A 15,141-nucleotide genomic window follows, 5' to 3' on the forward strand; every position below is an offset into this window, starting at 1 on the left:
TATCTATGGTCGCGTACGCACCTTACAGAGTTTCAAGCAACAATACAATAGCTATCATACGTCTTTTTCGGTTCTTTATGTGAATAGTACAGAAAAATTACTTTGAGACACTTTTTTCATGTTGTTAGTTGTTCTCTAACAGTTGCACTTTTTTAATGGTAAGCCTGTTCCAAGCTTTGGTCAGTGGACCGAAGGATGCGCGTGAAATGCTCTTCGCGAAGTTAGTGGGAGAACGAATAAAACAGCCGTTTCATTGACAGCCGCAACCGCTGAGCGTGTTTGCTTACCACTTTTCGTGTGCGTGCTGTTTCGCTTGTTTCGACTGAGAACCTGCTATGAACTAATTAACGGTTGGACGTTTCAAGGTTTCACCTTATAATTGTTTCTTTGCTCCAGGTGACTCTAAGTGTAAAAAGGGGGTAAGTTTCTAAAGAAACTGTGGTGCAGTCGGTGCTGCGTCGGTGGGGGTAACAAGGTAATTTGCTATATCAACTAAGTTGAAATTGTAAATTGGCCACCGTAAAGACTTAAAAAGCTGACTATTCGAGCGCTAGGTCTTCGTCAGAGCGAATGAAGGAATTGTGGGTTGTGTGTGGGCTTTTATGCAGAAAGTGAAGCTACGCTATTGGTGGGGGCATGGTGACAAAAAAAAACACGAATAAATTATTAGAATGAAAAGCGTTCGTTGATACCAGTAGGATTAAGAGTGCCGATTTGGAAGATGAACTTTTGTTCGAGAGTTTTGCGGCTTTCCGAGTTACCTAAATGTAAGGAAAGACCGCAGATTGCCTTATGTTGCTTAGAATGATTAGGTAGATTAAAGTGTCTAGCGACTGGTTTTGATGCGTCCTTGCCATTCCTTTCTACGTCGCTAACGTGTTCTCGGAATTGGACACCTAGTCGTCTTCCTGTTTCGCCGATGTGCAGCTTTTTGCAATAAGTGCAAGTTATGCAAAAGATGACGTTGGCTGAGGTGCACGTGAAGTGATCAATGAACTTAATGGATCGTTTGGGTCCCGATATTTTTTCAGCGTTGTGAATGAAAGGACAAGTTTTGCTTCGTGCGCGAGCGCATTTAAAAGTGCCGGGTTGGTCATTAGTTTGTAATGAACTTCTGACCAAAAAATTGCCTATGTTTTTGTCGCGTTTGAATAAAATGGTGGAGGTTGCGAAGAGACAGTGCCAGTCTCTGGATCGTTTGGAAGTAATTTAAAGTTTTTAAGAATAATGATTTCACTGAGTGGTTGTGAGGATGAAATGTAAGGGTAAATGGTATGCGGTCGGAGTTTCCTTCTGTGACGCTTATAGTGCTGACTGCCGATCAATAAGTTGGGCGCGGTGGTGTTCCGCTTGAACGATAGAAACAGGGTAACCACGTTTTTCGAAAAACTGGCACATAGACCGTTGCCTTCAATTGAAACTTTGATGTCTGAAGAGGATAAAGAATTGTCGGAAATTTCTCAGGTATATTTGAGAGCCGGTTGAAAGGAGTTGACTGCGGTTCTGAATTGAATTAGTTCCTCTCTAGTAGAGGAGGTAGCGCCGATACAGTCGTCAATGTAGTGACCGTAGAGTTCAGGTTTGAGGCCGTTGTATTGGCTGAAAAATTGATGTTTGACAAAACATACAAAACGAAGTGCATAGCTGGGTCCCATTTTGGTACCCATGGCTACGCCATTAGTTTGTTTGAAAAAGTTGTCCCCGAATGAAAAAACAATTGCGTGTGAGCACTAGTCCAGGTAAGCGAAGTAGTGATTTGGGTTCCTTAACAGTGCGTTGATCAAATAAATGTCTGAGGGCCAGAAGACCTTCGCCATTAGGATAACAGTGTGATGTCCATAGCGGTCGGCACTGAAACGCTTAAGAAAACGCAAAGACATTGTTATCAAAGCGGCCGAAAGGGCGGCGCAGTAGTTGTTTGGCGGACCGACCTCTACCAAAAATGTTTGAGGGCCAGAAGACCTTCGCCATTAGAAATGACGGTATAAAGAGATGTGATGTCCATAGTAAAAAGAAGTTTGTCTTGGCCAAGGAAATTAAAGTCGCGAAAAATTTGAAGAGCGTGTTGGCTGTCTTTAATATATTTTCCATTTTCTGCCTTTAAAAGCACACACAACCCACAATTCCTCTATTCACTCCGACGAAGGGCTAACGCTCGAAACGTCAGCTTTTGTAATCGTTACATTTCAACTTTGTTGATATATCCAAATTATGTCTTTAATATATGATGGTAAAGTTTTGACAATGGGAGCCATAATTTTGTCTAAATAGCTGGAAATAAGTTTGGTAGGGCAACTGCAAGCCTAGACAATGGGCCGACCCGGGTTGTTGGGTTTATGAACTTTAGGTAAAAAATAAATACATGAAGTTCTAAGAGTGGTTGTGATAAGATTTTTTGCAGTGGCTGACAATTCTTGTTTAGCTATGAGTTCGTTAATACTATTTTTGACGGTGTTTTGATTAATTGAAGTGAGATCTTTGTCAACCTTTTGATAAAAAGAAGTGTCAGAAAGTTGCCGCAAAGCTCCCTTATACTTTTCCGTAACCGATCGATGTTTCTTCCGCGGGAAAGGCAATCCGCCTATGTCGCTCTTCCCTCATAACTGAACCGTGTTGTGTTCTTACGGAAGAGATCAGTGGAGCCTACACGACTGCTAACGATAATAAAAATTTATTTGTTGTAGTCGATAAATTTTTAACGTTTAGATCTAAATGGCGGAATGAATCAGACACGCAGCGGGCGCACACCGCCTTTGTTAGCGGCCGACACACTCGCGCGAGTTATTACCGCCAATAGTGACGTCATTATCGATCAGCGTCAATTAATGACCGCGCGACTTTAAAGGGAAAGTCCATAAGTAAACAGATCAGTATTAGAGGGCAGACAGAGGGTGATAGCAGTCGAAAGTTCAAGAAGGAAGTAACTGTTACATGAGTTCGAGATCAAAAGGAACGAGAGGAAGAAGAACCAGAGTTAAAAGTAAGTTATCTTTCGCAGATCGTTGTAAAGGATTTGTTATTAACTTGGTTCGTCGGAAGTTTGCAAAGCAACACAGTTGTTTTACGTATGATGCACGATCCTCGCAGTAGAGAGCGCTATTTATGCAATAGCGAAAATCAGACCTGAAAAAATCAGGCCTGTACGGGATTCGAACCACTGACCTCTGCAATACTGGTGCAGCGCTCTACCAATTGAGCTAACAAGCCAACTGGGAGCAGGCTGTTAAGTTGATTCGTAATAAACCTGTGATGATAAATCAGATACAATGAGAGCGCTGCACTGGTATCGCAGAGGTCAGTGGTTCGAATTCCGTACAGGCCTGATTTTTTTCAGGTCTGATTTTCGCTATTGCATAAATAGCGCTCTCTACTGCGAGGATCGTGCATCATACGCATCTAATACCGCAAATATATGGACTTCGTATATTCATTGTAACAGTTGTTTTAGTCAATCGTTGGAAATGCTGCATTCAATTTGGATCTTTCTCGTTCAATAAGTGATTCTAAGTTATCAGTTCTTAATGAAATTGAATCGCTTTCTCAACATCATCAGATTCAAGAGAGGATTAAGGCAGACTTGATTGTTTCTCTTCTTAATGGATTCTGTTCTGTGCTGAATTCGCTAATGTTTCCGACCATTCAGTCCTTTTCTGGCGTGGGGGACACTGATCGATGCTGAACACCTTGAACAAATTGAAACAATGCACAGTAGAAGAGTTGAGTTTTCTTATACTCTAGGTTTTCTTACACCTTTTCTCATTCGCCACCCCGCTATGCATTTTTTTCTCATTCCTTTAGCACCTGAGTTGCGAAGTCGCCGTCGCTTGCGATACCCTGCCGCCTCCCTTGAAGGCAAGGCTTTCTTCCTCCACATACAGTCAGCTAGCAAGGCGCGAGACCTGGAAAAGAAAATTAAGGAGCTGGGAGGGGTGAGTATCCATGTTCACTTACATGCGACTACTACAGGTTGTCTCGCCTAGCGAGGGCAGATTACCCATACATGTCTCGTACATGCGACAAGTAAACTTTGCGTATGTTTTCCTGGGAGTGACGCTTTCACGTTGAGGCACGAACCAGAAACATTCGGAGCGTCTCTTAAGCGAGCAATCTAACGAGTTCAAACATAAACGGTTCCAACTTAAGTCATATTCTTTTTTCTCCAGGTTGTCGAGAATTTCCTGAGTAAGGATATATCCTTTGTTGTAACCGACCAGGCGACTACCTCGCTGCGCCAAACATCTCAAAAGAAAGAAACCACCGACTTTGCCCAATCGAGACTTCTGGGGGTAAGTATCGTGCATTGTTCACATATTGTATGATCAAATAATAGCGGAATCTTTTCGATTGAGTCTCGTGAAACCAAAACCGAAAGAAGATTATAAAGCTAATCAGAACAAAAGGACATTTCAGAGGATGCCTTTTAGAATTGAGAAAAAAGGATGAAAAGTTGCCTGCTGGAGTTGGGAAAAGTGTTGTTAAGATTGGTTTCAAAGCAAATTCGAAAAAGTTACTTTTACTTAAGTCGCACCTATCAAACAGATTTCTTTTTTCCTCTTAGCAAACTCGTGCCCAAGCCATGCTCCAAAAGTCTGTCGAGCAACAGAAGCAAGCAGTCAAGAGTACTGATGTCCTAACCAATGCACAGAAGTGGGGAGTCCAAGTCAAACCAGTTGAGCTTGTTTTAAAATGGACTAATGAGCAGAAGAAAAGACAAGCAACAGCTGAGTCAACTGGTCGCGTGTGCAGCCTGAGAGGAGCTTTCCTGAAAGTGGAAGACCACAGTCGGTTAGTGCTTGTAATTGTTTTACTTCTAGGTGAAGACTTTTGTCGACAATTCAACGACATATGAGCCCAGCCGCTGGCTGTAATTAGAGTTCTGAGTTAATTGTACGAGCATCAAATGCGTTTATCTGCCGTTAAATTACGGATTTCAAGTCTGTAACTCGATTGATGTGCATTAGAAGAATGGTAATATTTGAATGAACAATTTTGTTACAATTATGGTCAATTGGTAGCATTGATAAATCGAAATTAGCTTTGTAAGGAAAGATAATACAAGTTTAAGTTAACGTTGAATTGCATTATCGTTTGCATTTCGTTTCATATTGGGAAAGAAGGAGGAAAGTCTCAAACAGAAAATAATGCGCTGTTGGCCGTAAATGCAGCCCTCGTTCGGTAATGAGATTCCGTACAGCACATAAAGTCTTAATATTCAAGACTGATAAATTCGAACCTTCGTTCTTTGGTTGTCAGAACCGAGTTTGAACTGATCTTTGTTTATAGAGAGACACTCACACTTTCGTATCCGCGATAGTCTTAAAAATTATATTCTTCAAAGTACTATCTACAAATTGTAAGTGATTTGTTCCTTTTAGAAAATACAAGCCACTTGTCAAAGAATTGCAGTTCTGGCCGCGGCTCAACTTGGAAGCCCCACCCAACTTCTCGCCATTTGATGAGCCTGTGAGCATGCGCACGAGATCAAGAAGCTCTTCCAAGAGTCCACGGAGAGCTGCCAGGCGAAAGATCATCCGGGAACCAACGGCAAGTGAAGACAAGAAGGGGTACTGTGAACTGTGTGATGTACATTACGAGGGAATCCAGAAGCATGTCGCTAGTAAACAGCACAATGTGACCGCCTCACAGAGAAACACTTACGCAGAACTGGACAGACTTATCGGAAGAGGGAAGAGTTTAAAACAATTTGAAGATGAATTGAGGAGAAGAAGGGCCAGAGACGCATCAGAGACAACGCGTGTAACAAGGTAGGCTCAAAGTGTTGAAATAATTTTATCGCAACTGGGTCACTTGGACAAGTTTATGGCCATGCAAAGCATCTGTCCTATCTGTTGGTACATAGGGACGCGAATTCTCACCATGAATAACGCGATTATTTAAATATTGAAAATTTTTATTAGAAACATTCAGTGAAAGAAATTATTCACAGCCTCTTTCTATCTTTACTTTTAGATTAAGAACAAGGAGTAGATCTCCTGTCGCAGTGAAAAGCACCCCTAACAGAAGCAAGGAGACAAAGTCGTCATCGTCGTCACCATCACGAAGATCCCCGAAAAGAAAGTTGCGGACCCGATTTCCATCCCGAGCAACGCCCAGTCCTCCTCAGCCAGCGCAGATGGTGACACCACTCAAAGTTGTCCGATTTCAAGGTAATCAATACTCTGTCGTGAAATCGACTACAAAGAAACGACGCCGTAAGGACAGTAACAGCGACTCCAGCCATATCAGCAAATCAAAACGCAAGAAGACCGATCGATACACGATCGTCGAGGCCACTCCGATGAAGATCAGACTTCGTCGAAGCAAACGGAAGCGCAGTTCGACAGCAAGAGGATCGTTGCTCGTCAGTCGGTCGCCATAGATATTCATCAAGAAAGGCATACGGAATCGCATGTGATGCGCTATTTGAATGTGAGATGTATAATGTATGTGCCATAACTTAGAGTATCTATGGAGTATAGGCAGTGCTGCAGATTGTACCTATGTGATGAATGATGTGTAAATTCCTATTAAAAAATTAAATCCTATTAAATTAATTCCTATTAAATTCCTGTGCACTCTAGATTTTAAAGCTATTGTTTATTGATACAAGGTAAGGAACTCTCTTCGCCGGACAGAATGGTGATCTAACCGCATGGTACCACACTAGAAAATGCTATACTTTCTTCCCTAGAGAAAATAAAGACCATTGAAAAGTTTAATTGCTTTCTTACTCACTAAGTATTACTTCTTGGGCTATCTAAGCGAAATGTCACCCTAAATCGCTGCTAAACTGGCCTGTAACCAAAATATTAGGAATGTTGAAAATCTTGAAGAAAGCTGGCTGATGTAACTGTGAGCTCTCCTTAGTAACTGAAAAGTAAAAAATTACGTTAGCCCAAATTCCCTTTCCTTTTCTCCATTTTTTTTGTCTACAAAAATAGTGGCGGACCCTTCTAAACAGACCCCTTTCATTACTTTGCCACCACAAAGTAATGAAACTGGCCTTTGTGTTGTTTTTTTTTTTTTCTTTTTCACTTTTTGATATTGTTCACAATATCCTGTTACCAGTGTACTTACTGGGTACTTTCTAGGCTTTTTTAGTGAAATCATGACGGAAGCTATATGGTCAGGAAATGATTGGGGTGCTAATGAAAAGAATGGAGAGCTTACAGTGCTACATTTTTATTCCTCTCAACATCTACCAACAGTAAAACACAAAACTGTGGCCAGTTTCGATTTATTCTCCTATGCTATGTTGTGCACATTTTTTGACAGAACATGAAGACAGCTTACGACAGCTAACAAAAATGACACAACTGTCATAGTGTTCAGTTCAAAGGGCCTCTAAATGTCAACCTGTACTTACGTTGTTGACAGCGACAATTTTTACCATCGCAATGGCAGTGTGGATAGCTAGGTTAGGGGAAATATACACAAGAGACGATTCTGAAGCAAATATTGAACTGACATTCGTCAATTAAAAAAAAAAAAAAACCTTGGAGATCTGTGGTAGCTGATTTACCGTTTTTGGCGTCCTCTCGGCTTAGTTTGCAGCACATTTCGGTTCAGTTCATGGCTGTGTATATGAAGACCATGAAAGGAAATCTTTACGCTCATCTTTTTCTTCTTGCAACAAATCAAAAAGCTTTTGTTTCGGATTACACCCGCTGGTGCTACCCAAAAGTTTTTAGTTGAAATTAGTTTATGTTTTGCATGATTCTGTTAAAATATGGCCGTCGCGATTCGGTGTTTCGCAGCTGTATTGTCTGATGTTGGCGATTGAGGTTTTGTGTTGTGGTCATAAGTAAATTTTCATTGTTGGGTTAAGTCTCTTTGAAGAAATAATGATGCTATCTCGATCTATCAATTAAATACAGAATCGAGAAGACAGCAAACTCGTTAACTTTAGTAAAAACAACAACAAGGATTATTCATTCGTCATTAAAAAAGAAACAAAGAAACACAAGTGAAAAAAAAAATCAGTAGGATGAAGAAAACAAGGGAGCTATAAAAACAGGAAATATACGACAAAGTTAGGAAAGTATTCCTTACATCAACAGACACGTCCTGGCCCTAACCCATTACAAACTGGATGATTGTTATTATGCTTCCTATCTTTATACATCTTTGTCTCGATTCGCGGCTTTCTCTAAGTGTACATAGCAAAATAATTCTGACTGATTTGGAAAAAAAAGGTAAACGGAGGTAAGAACAGCAATACAAGTGAGTAATCATTTGAACGCGAAACTCAAAACCCTGTCACACTGAATAATAACAACTGAAGCAAAGCATCGCTACAGTGATATTAATTAACAATAGAATTAGTCTTGTGTTTCTCTCTCAAATTAACTGTCAAATAAAGTAGCCGAAAGCTGAAATGTTCTAAGATTAGTTTGACAGCTAGAAATGATGGATCTGAAGCCGTAGGAACATCACGTGTTGTAAATAATGGTTGCTTCGCAGAATACTCTGAACGCTAAAGAAGTATCAATCACAATTCACCCAGTTGTTTCAGTAGTTGCGATTTAAAGGTTGCGGTACAAATTGTCCAAATTTTGCGCTGAATCCAGCCGGACCACGTATCAAATCGCGACCCAATTAGTGAATTTTTATGTTACGATGAGGTGATTTCCCTCATACAATTAACTGTTCTTGTTCTCAAGTTAAATTAGTTTAACAGTGAGCATTGAAATGGGCGGACCGCATTGCATATCACCTGCTGTGACAGAGTCTAAATTAAGACCGCAGTGGTTTTATTTCCAGCTCAAATTTTGAACAACATTTGGCAAAACAGTGAAGACCTTGTAAAATCGCATTGTCCCAGCGTTTTGTTGATCTTCAACTGTTACAACTTGCCGCACGACAAGATGGCAAAAGTGGAAGCCGGAAAAATAATCTCGTGGAAAAAGTTTCGTACGCGCGGGCAGAATAAATCCGGTCTTTTGATCCACAAATCTGAAATTTTCTTTTCTCGGACATCTGTCTCACGGTCTTTATTTTTAAATCAAATCTTCAACTCCTTCACATTATATCTTACACAAAAGACTATTTAAACAGCAAATAATGGAATCTCAGTGAGGATATAACTTAATCATCTTTCGTTCTGTCGCGAATTCAAAAATTACCATAATCGAGAGAACTTTTCAAACAGTCACTCTTTACTTTCAAAGTCTCTATAACTGTTATTAAAGAATTAAAAGTTCCTGTATGTTGAAACGCTTATTTTTGTAGAAAATCATCGATTGCTTAACCATTCAAACAAGTTTTTGACATGTCTAAATTATTGAATTAAAAAGCAATATGAGAGAAAATTGAATCTGGAAAACTAAACAGAGATACCCTTTGAAAACAAGATTTCAAAAGTGTGCTTAATTATTCTAGTATTCGTAGCATTAGTGTTATAATTAGCTTGTCATCTTAATGTGATCCTAATACCTTTATCTTGAAACATAACTAAATTGATCGAAAAGACGCAAAACTGCTAAACCACAAATCGGTGTGTTGGATAATTCTCAAAACCGTAGACATCTCCACTTTAAGGCTTAATCAGTTAGGAGTTTCTAACATCTCGAATCCATAAGAAAAGTGTCGGCAAAAGTGAAAGGCTAAACGCATTTTCCGATTTTAAGGCGGAAAGTTTCACATTATGATTTGTATCTTTGTTCTGTCTTCTTGGGCAAATAACTCGTTAGCTATTAAATGCCAATTTTTTTCCAGTCCTAACCTCACTCAGTGGTTTTGCTATCTTTTAGCAAAAATATTTTAATCACGTTTCTAGAATCAGTGGCCGGCATTTCATTCCCCTTGTATGTTATCAACGAAATACTCTAGCCGTATACACGAACTTGTTTGGTCATAGATCACATTTGAAGAGTTCCTGTTGCATTAATCAAATTATCCTGCATATTAGCAAATCAATCGAGTTTGCTAAGATTACTTAGCTATGAAATTGAGAAAAAACATTATACGTGAATCTTGACAATACGCGAGTCGGATCAGTGTAGTCCGTGAATGGTTAGGTTAAGAAATGCGATCAGTGCGGTTTTGGACACTGGGAACGCCCGCCTGCTAGTGGTAGGTGGGGCAAGTTAGCGAGTTTACTACAATAACAGCTACACTGAGAATACGTTCCTCACAAAATAAAAAGAAGGTAATTAGCGGCGAAAAAAATATCTGACTTTGAAACTTCACTACTGAGATTCTATTTCATTCGGTTAATCTTTTGCAATCCTTCAGTTATCCATGAGAACGAACAGGTTATTGCTTTCCGATTTGTTTGTGCATGAGTAAAATCGCTGATAATCCATCAGTGATAAACGCGATTACCATCATCAAATCGTGTTAGCGACCCGGTAAAGACTATCTCGATTAATTCTAAGAGATTAACCTTTCTTTATTGCGCGGTCAAAAGAATCCTTCTTATTTGATCGACTAAAATGACGAAATGGATAGAAAATTACTGATATTAGGTTAAGAGGAACTCATTAAACCGACTTAATTGAATCTAAATATACACAATAGCCGCTTTGAATATTGCATTTAAGACCCCAAAAAGCAACTCTTTGTGGAAAGGTGTTTCGGCTTATACAAAACGTTATGTCCCTAAAATATCGTTTTTAAGAAAGCATTTATGAAATAAATTGCACAGAAATGAATTAAGTATGGAACTGAAGCACGCTTAGGAATCGATGTCTCGCCCTCCTATTCAATCTCAACCTTTTAATTGTTTTCAGCGAATTAATTGCCTTTGGAACCCACAGCAACTATCGATAATTTTCTCTTGTCGAGTTAATTTTAAAGGAATAAACTCCGAAATATCTTTTGCTCATTAAACGTGATAAGACAATTGATGAATTAAAAAGCTTTCCTGCAAGCAAATTGCCTTGTTGTATCGAAGATGACCGACCTAATGGATGAAAAGTTGCGAAACAGGTGTTTTGCTTGAATAGAAATGAATATCAAACAGAAACCTTGGCGTGTTTCTTTTTTTTCTGGAATAGGAAGTGAATCTCGTGTGTTCAACTTTGCTACAAAAGTATATATTAATTAACTCGTGCGATACAAAAGGTTTTCGGACAATGCCAATTTTGTCTTCGCTACCACATGTCGTATACCGACAGTACATTTCGCTGGCAAAAGCTTTGAACGGATATTATGATTAAAACTGATTCTTTTGTTTCAAAGAGAGTCGAGTTTACTGTTAAAAGTGGCCCGCAAAGAGGTAAAACCCCAAAGCAGTTGAGAAAGTTTTTCTCTTAATTTCTCCATCTCAAAAACACATATTAAATTTGCAGGCTTTATTTATTTCTTATCATGGTCTATAAAGACCAATTTAAGTCATTAAGGCGAACGCGCAGAATTATAGGTTAATGTTTGAGTTAAAAGGATACGTGAACAATTTGTTTGTTTATTGTGAAGATACTAATAAGTCGGTTCTTTCGATTATGTATTGTATGGAACCCTCTAATCAATTTTACCAATGGCCTAATGAGAAAACAGCATACTTCTGAGGGCCGTCCATCGTTTAGCAACTGCTATTATGAAATTAGCAATCGACATTTGCCAATCTTGTCGGCTATGAGTATAAAAGGCTGCTATTAACGTGAAGGTTCACTCCGCGCAATCAGCTGTAGCAGCAAAGACTGCGGTGAGGGGATTTAATGAACGCGCATAAAACCTGAAAGGGAACCGTTCTCGAATCACGGTGATTTTGATCTTTGCGATTGACTGACCATGCAGGCGTTTACCAGTCCATACGTGTGCCCGTATTTCACTTGCTCATCTCCGTATTGCCTCGCGTTGAGAAGCAGCGCTGTGGCGTCGAGTTTAGCGATGAATCGACCACCTCCGAGTCCAAACCAGCCTGGAATATCTTCATTTACGATTTCATCCATTCTATCTCGTACAGAAGAGTCACCGAGTAAGACAGCCAGATCCGAAGAAACACCGGTATCTAAATGCTCGTCCGAAGGGAATATAAGCTCGCAGTTCGTTCCTAGTTACTCGTCACATGTCTCAATTGAAAGATTTCATCCTTACCATCGGCCTCTGACAGCAAGTGCTTTCGCGCGAACAACTTGCGGTAGTTTGCAAAAAGGTGAGTTGCGCCTTTAGGGATGTCAACGGTCAGTTCTTATTCTTAACTTTGCAATTTATTGATTTCTTGAGATTTAAACAGTAATTTCCACATTTTGACGAATTAAATATTTTGCTTTAGAAATACTCTTTTTTTCAAAGCGCCTCAATAAATTCCATACCTATCTACCAATTACTAGATTTCATTGACTTTATCGCTCGACGAAACTCAAATTTTCGTACCTAACCTCAATTTCTTGCTAAATAAAATCTACTTTTTATATAGGAAGTCCTTGCGCAAGAAAATTTGGTTAGTTTAGATTGCGTTTTCCTGTTTAATATGTGTTTATGACTTTTAAGTGTTGGTGTTAAAATACCCAACAGTATACCTCTCTTCACGTTAGTGAGGGGGCATACTTGTCTAAAGCAGACTCTTTCAGATTCAGTTTTTTAGGAAACTGCCATGGGCCAGTCGCTGAAACCGTTTGATACATTTAGTGAAAAAAAAGAAGGCTTGGGAACGCCTGTTTTTCCTTTAAGAGACTTTGATATCTGAAACAACGTTTGTACCACTTAAATTTTTTCATGACTATGAAAAAGGAGACGTTTCAAAAGAATACTTTTTCTTCTTTGTTAAAAGCGAGGGTAATCACTGTAGCAAGATTTTCCCATGCGAAACCTCAGTTAATTGCTTTTTTACAAATGGTCTCATTCAATAACATAAAGCTCTCATCATGTGAAACTAGGGTAATTAATTTTTTCAATGTTCTAAACTAAGAAAACGCTTTCTTTGGTAAAGTCCTTAACACAGTTTAAAGACTGAAAGTCTAAGTATTTCTATTCATGCGATAAGATCGGTATTAGCTACAAAGGAAAAATAACGAACGATAGACGTCCTCTAGCTTGTACAGTTTCTTTTTCATGCTAATTTGCGGGTCATGCCATTTATTACAGAAGGAGAGGCAATTCTTTCAGTTGTACACCATGAAGAAAACAAGGCGTGGAATTTCAAGCAAGGAAAACCAAAGAGAATTCGTACGATTTTCACGCCAGAACAACTCGAGCGATTGGAAAAAGAATTTGACCGGCAACAATATATGGTCGGAGCCGAGAGACATTACCTCGCCGCCTCCCTAAATCTCACTGAAACACAAGTGAAAGTCTGGTTTCAGAACAGAAGAATAAAATGGAGAAAACAGAAAATGGACCGACCCAATTCCAGCTAAAATATTGAAGATCAGTGAAATATCGGAATAATATGCTTGCGAGAGATGAAAGTCGCGGACATCCAATGGGCTTTAATCCATGGATATTTACAATTGAAAAAAAGATGTCCAACCGTACTAAAAAATGTGTTTTGAAAGTGAGCATATTCACAAAATTTAATCACGAATCTGTACACATTTCAAGACTTGACTAGCAGACTTGAAAACACACCTATCGCTACTTCATTAAAGACATAATTGGGTAAATTCTGTACCCCGAAAATCGCTAACCTTTGCAGCCAGATAGCAATTGTATATCTCCTACACAGAAGGCAGTAACGTCGATCGATGCCTTTACAGCTCCGTAACGAATAATTATTTATCGACTCTTTATTTAGTTATTTAGTTTTTGACTGAAAAATTGAGAATGTGGCTTGAATATGGAAAGACTTAGCTGTTTGATTTTTTCTTCTATCCCGTTGGCCCGAAAATGGTCTTAGTTTGAAATTGTAAATATATAGTTGTATAAAAAATTCATAAATCGAAGATTTCTCACTAATCATCCGATATAATCAGGGGAATCATACATTGTGCATGATCATTCAAAGATTTTGAGTATTGAAGAAAATTTGCTTGTATCATAAAATTGCCAAGTTTTCGGTGTCTTTGTAAAGTAGTTTACAGACTCAGAAATTAAGTGCCCTATGAGGCTTAAAGTATTAATTCAAGAGTTCTTCCGGCCACAATAAACTCAGGCTTTGCATTCGAAGCTTTAACTCGCCGGATTAAAGCCACGTAATGAAGAATTAAAAGCAATTAGACTTTCAAAAGAAGCCTCTGGCAACCGGGAGGGCGCAGGAAAAATGTAAGTTGAAAAGAGACTGAAAACAAAGCGTTCTGTCAGTTCAGATTTGAAGCTCGGCTTGACGGTGATAATGGGAACACCTTAACAATAGATTTAGGCTTCCACATGATCTTCATCTTAATAAAGAAAGATAAAACAAAAGGTTTCTCTGACCTAATTAACGTGTCTTGTTTTATTTTGAAATGCAATATCGTACTTACGTTTCCGCATTAAATTCTAAAATACCTCAACTGTTTGGCGTTAAATGACTTACTTTATTATAAAGGAGTGGCATAAAGGCAAGAATGAAAATTGCATTGGTTCGTTTAGCAACGGCGAAAATTACACGTGCAGTGTACACTACAAGTTGGAATGGAGCGCTTCGATTATAAGAACGATTGACTGCCCGCCTGAACTCTCTATATGAAGTTTTGTTGATTTCAATAAATTAGTTTCCTTTATCCCGTTTTTTAGGGAAAATTCCCCAAGAGGTGTAAATATGAGATTCTCTACTATTTCATCATGCAAAATGCGTGACCTTATTTGAAAACTATTTTATCCCCTTTTCTTTACTTTTTATCCTTTGATTCTTGACTTCGGACAATTCAGGCCACATCGTACATCAAGAGAACATTTCTCTTTGGTACCTGTACGCATTTTTGAAACATTTTATTATGTTAATTTGCGGAGTTGTTCTCAAACTTCCATTACTCAATCTCTGGCCTACTTCTCAGGCGTGCATGGGGACAAAAATAAATCAACAAAGTAACAAATAGATAGCTAATCAAATGAGTTAAAATGAAATAATTAATTGCGTACCCTAAAAAATGTTACGCTAGCAGTTGCGAATATTGATATCTTGAAAATTTTGCTTGCTACTATGTCCTCTGGTCCATTATTAAGACCGCAATGAAGAGTCAAGGGAACTGTAAGATACTGCACTTTTCTGGCATCGGGTGTTTCAGTGAAAGGGTACAAACTTCTGCGTGTGGCACACTTAAAGTGTACGTATACGTG

General features: G+C 39.0%; 2 protein-coding genes across 2 annotated transcripts; both read left to right on the top strand.

Annotated features, from left to right (window-relative positions):
• The first annotated feature begins 65 nt into the window (after positions 1-65).
• On the top strand, positions 66-6,719 carry LOC111330005 (protein DBF4 homolog B). Its single transcript, XM_022934785.2, has 6 exons — positions 66-2,980; positions 3,799-3,929; positions 4,164-4,286; positions 4,559-4,785; positions 5,376-5,765; positions 5,971-6,719. Exons 1-6 carry the CDS (start codon positions 2,932-2,934, stop codon positions 6,377-6,379), a joined length of 1,329 nt encoding a protein of 442 aa, XP_022790520.1. The 5' UTR covers positions 66-2,931; the 3' UTR covers positions 6,380-6,719.
• Positions 6,720-11,566: 4,847 nt separating this feature from the next.
• LOC111329998 (uncharacterized) lies at positions 11,567-14,375 on the top strand. Its single transcript, XM_022934779.2, has 2 exons — positions 11,567-12,097; positions 13,030-14,375. The coding sequence occupies exons 1-2, from the start codon at positions 11,734-11,736 to the stop codon at positions 13,299-13,301; spliced, it is 636 nt and encodes a 211-aa protein (XP_022790514.1). The 5' UTR covers positions 11,567-11,733; the 3' UTR covers positions 13,302-14,375.
• The last annotated feature ends 766 nt before the right edge of the window (positions 14,376-15,141 follow it).

The sequence above is a fragment of the Stylophora pistillata genome, chromosome 1 (assembly GCF_964205215.1).
Source record: "Stylophora pistillata chromosome 1, jaStyPist1.2, whole genome shotgun sequence".
NCBI lineage: Eukaryota > Metazoa > Cnidaria > Anthozoa > Scleractinia > Pocilloporidae > Stylophora > Stylophora pistillata.